This window comes from Sinocyclocheilus anshuiensis, unplaced genomic scaffold (genome assembly GCF_001515605.1).
Source record: "Sinocyclocheilus anshuiensis isolate Anshui unplaced genomic scaffold, SAMN03320099.WGS_v1.1 scaffold880, whole genome shotgun sequence".
Classification (NCBI taxonomy): domain Eukaryota; kingdom Metazoa; phylum Chordata; class Actinopteri; order Cypriniformes; family Cyprinidae; genus Sinocyclocheilus; species Sinocyclocheilus anshuiensis.
Window position 1 is genome coordinate 1,247,563 of NW_015548254.1, and position 3,792 is coordinate 1,251,354.

The following is a 3,792-nucleotide window of genomic DNA, read 5'->3' on the forward strand; positions in this document are numbered from 1 at the left end:
TTTTTTTTGTGGGGCTGCACCACATAAAACTTTACAACCTGAACTAATCTGATATTTTCCAAGATGTACTGACCTTCACAAACAGTCATGAGGGTCTTCATGGGTCTATGATGCCTGTTGGTTGCACCACATCACTTTGATTTGACAACAAATGTTTTTAAAACTTTTTTTTTTTTTTACAAATATTATGAATTAATTCATACATATGAGGGCCTATGATGCATGTTGTTTGCTCAACCTAACTTTTATTTGACAAACAAAAGGTAAAAAATAAATATTAATACGTTTTGTTAAACTGTTGTAAAACATTATTTTAATCAGTTGGATCAGCAAAGAACCATCTTCTATACTTCTGCATTTAGAAGATTTTATACATCTTCTTTCATATATTTCTTTGTTAAGTTTCATTATAGGTTCTTTTCATCAGTACGTTGGTTCTTTAAAAAGCACCAGAACATGGTTTTCCAAGGGACTAGAAAAACCAAAAGACCCTGCAGAACTTCAGCACTTGTCCTCTGACATCACCTTTTATTTTTCAGTGGAAGTGAAGCTAGTTACTCATTATCTATATGTTTGCAAAAGGAATCATTTGTGTAACTTCTTCAATGCTAATAAAACAGAAAACAAAGAGTGTTGAAATGGCCTAACCATCTCATTTGACTCTTATTTCCATTTGTGCTCCATTACAGTTTGGCCCTGTTTACGTCTATAGATTACTGAAAAACCCAAAGCATGCAAAGTTGTGATTTGCTTATCGGCTATTTTAGCGAGGTACATGTGTATTTACATGTCTAAAAATATGGAGAAACAGGCTATGCTTTTCGCACATGAGCGGCCAGGGAGGAGGGGGAGGGTTCGATGGGGCTTCCTCTTTGTGGTCCCTGTTGGTGACACGTGCCCTCAGCAACCGTCGCAGGGCATAAAAAGCAGAGCCGGATACGCAGAAGGGAAACCTGTAGAGCGCCAAGTGCAGCATGATCACTAGCAGGAGCGCATGGCTGTGGATTCCTGGGCAATAAGCCCTCGCTCTACCATGCCTGGCCTAATCCCACAACCTCTCCCAACACATTTCAACATGGACAGAGACGACTGCAGGAGAAACAAGACCTTGTAAGTGTGATCTTCAGGCATTTGTACTCAACTATCAGCACAAGGGAATCTACTGTGAGTCCCAGCATGCTTTAGTGTAGGTTTGCATGTGTGAAGCGTAAAATGCCGACAACAAAGCTGACTTTCTCTCTGTAGAGGAAAGAACCTCATGTGCCGACTAAAGTGTTTGTTCACCAGTTCATCTGCTCCTGAAAGGTAAGGAAAAAGTGACACACATATAAAAACACCAGGTCCAAAACAGTTCAAACAAGAGTTATTGCTTCTAATCCAGTTACGGTCAACTAATCAAACCTGTCTGATCTCAGCAGGCTAAGTTTAGAAGACACCCAACAATGGTCCCAGTCTCTGGAGCGACTCCTCGGTTCCAAATGTAAGTCTTTTCGAAGCTATTTTTGGCATTGGTTTGCTGAGGCCAGAGTAAACTAAAACATGAGTAAAGTAAAGAGGTGCTGGTTTTCATTCGCACTGTGTGTTTTGATGCGTGCCCATTCGCTTCCCTCCAGATGGCCTGGCCACATTCCGCACCTTTCTGAAATCGGAGTTCAGCGACGAGAACATCGAATTCTGGTTGACGTGTGAGGACTACAAGAAGATAACGTCGTCCCATAAGATGAGCTCGAAGGCGAGGAAAATCTTCGAGCAATTTGTCGAAGCTGAATCTCCGAAAGAGGTACAGGACACACCACTCAACACCCTGTCACTATATAAATCAATGAAGCAATGCTAGAAGTGTCTGTTGTGTCGCGATACGCTTTCAATAGAGTTGTATTTTTTTTGACATGCTGCAGAGCCACTCTATGCTTTTATTTCCTCCATTTGTATGAAAAGTATTTTATACGTTTTGTTTTTTAAATAACTTCAGACAGTCTCTCTTTAATAACACCAAATAATCTTTATCTAACCATGTATAATAATTTAATATAAAATCAATTATTAAAAACGATCTATCATAAATAATATTATAAAATAATAATTAATCATTCATTATAAGAACATTTGTATTGAATTTGTATGTATATACAGTAGTAATGTAATGTAATTATAATTCATTATATACAAGTCAATTAATATAATATATTATAATATACTTAAAATAATATTTATAAATAGTTGCAATGTAATATAATAATGTTATTTAATTATAATAAATAATATAAAAATAATAATGTATAATAAGTACATTTGTAATGGATTAGTATTGAAAATAAAGTAAGATACATATATAATAATACATGCAAATAAAGTTATTCACTTATTTTATGATTGCTAAAGTCTAGAACTGAGTTTACAGCTGATTGGTTCATACTTGGATAGATTATGGACTGGCTGCTAAAGCCATTTTCCTGGGGCCACTAACTGTCAGGGGCCCCCAGCAGAGGAGCCTGACCCCTGGAAACGGGCCACAGCAGATCTAAAACAAATATAAATATAGGAACAACATTTGACTGTGAAATAAACAAAGGAATTAGTAATATCATCTGATACTGGCCTCTTCACAGCACAAACCATGGCTTCTGAACACTTTAATGGCGCGTTGTTTTATACTAGACGTGGTATGTTGTTGTCTCTTTTATTTTCTCGCAATTACGACTTAATTTTGCATATTTCCGATGTAATTTCTCGTTATTTGGACAATACATCTCACAATTGGTCACTTCCAGTGTACACATAGTGTCAATGGCTCTCATTTGCATCGCAGATAAATATCGACTATCAAACACGGGAGGAAATCAAGAAGAAAGTGAAGAGTCCGACGCCGCAGTGTTTCGACGAGGCTCAGAAGATCGTTTACGGACTAATGGAACGCGACTCTTACCCCAGATTTCTACGGTCTGAGATGTACAAAACCCTTCTTGAGTCCCTTGCTGCAGATAATGCTCAAAGATGACTCTATGGATATATCACACCAAAGCTAAAACTGGAACGGTCTGGTCTTGTATGCAGGATCAGAACCCTAAAGCTTGCGCCCCTGCCGTGTGGATCAGACCCCAAAAGACCTCTGAGACTAGAAGGAGACAATATGGAGCAATGGTTGGGAATGTGCCATTGATATCAAAGTGCAACATGTTACTGAAGCGCCATGAGTGCTTCTTAACTGAGGGTGCTTCCTGTGTAGATAAGGACGCAGCTCCTTCAAGCCCTTCCGGTGGTTTCTGAAGCTACAGTGTGGGCACAACACTATTTTATTTTCCTGGCACTTCCAGAGGATCTTTGAGAACTGCTTTACCATGTCCTACAATGACTTTAGTAACGAAACTCTACCTCAGCCAATTGGTTGAGTTGGTTTGGACACTTTTGTGAGAGGAACTTGACACACCCTATTTCAACATCGGTGCCATATTGCCACACAGATGTATAACATTAAAGAAAGTGTGACTTTATTACCTACTCGGGAGATCAAGTAAAAAAAAAAAAAAAAAAAAAAAAAAAAAAAATTTGACTCTGTTTTTCTTTTTGTATTTGGTTTCTTTCATAGTGAAGGCCTTTGCTTTTCTTTTGCGAATTACTAAAAAAAAACAAAAAACCTTTAAATAATGCAATGACCTAGTCCTCAGATTTGTATTTAAAAACAAGCAAAATATTTCTATACTTTATATTATGCCTTACGTCCAGTAAAATAACCTTTTTTTTGTCTTTTAGAGAGGTTTATATATATATATATATATATATATATATACACAC

The 3,792-nt window shown here is 37.3% G+C and overlaps 1 protein-coding gene across 2 annotated transcripts; it reads left to right on the top strand.

Moving 5' to 3' along the window:
* The first annotated feature begins 945 nt into the window (after positions 1–945).
* Positions 946–3,517, top strand: LOC107655356 (regulator of G-protein signaling 13-like). 2 transcript variants are annotated; one of them, XM_016442820.1, is made up of 5 exons: positions 946–1,110; positions 1,246–1,305; positions 1,416–1,480; positions 1,614–1,780; positions 2,810–3,517. In XM_016442820.1, exons 1-5 carry the CDS (start codon positions 995–997, stop codon positions 2,996–2,998), a joined length of 597 nt encoding a protein of 198 aa, XP_016298306.1. In that variant the 5' UTR covers positions 946–994; the 3' UTR covers positions 2,999–3,517. The 2 variants fall into 2 exon arrangements, with proteins under 2 accessions (XP_016298306.1, XP_016298307.1); XM_016442821.1 differs by having other exon boundaries at positions 1,419–1,480.
* Positions 3,518–3,792: the final 275 nt, after the last annotated feature.

Bases quoted from the DNA above. Each gene is read 5' to 3' on its own strand.
- LOC107655356 (XM_016442820.1), top strand. From the start codon at position 995: ATGGCTGTGGATTCCTGGGCAATAAGCCCTCGCTCTACCATGCCTGGC. The intron at 1,111-1,245 runs GTAAGTGTGATC...TTCTCTCTGTAG, and splicing joins TGCAGGAGAAACAAGACCTT to AGGAAAGAACCTCATGTGCC. The intron at 1,306-1,415 runs GTAAGGAAAAAG...GTCTGATCTCAG, and splicing joins AGTTCATCTGCTCCTGAAAG to CAGGCTAAGTTTAGAAGACA.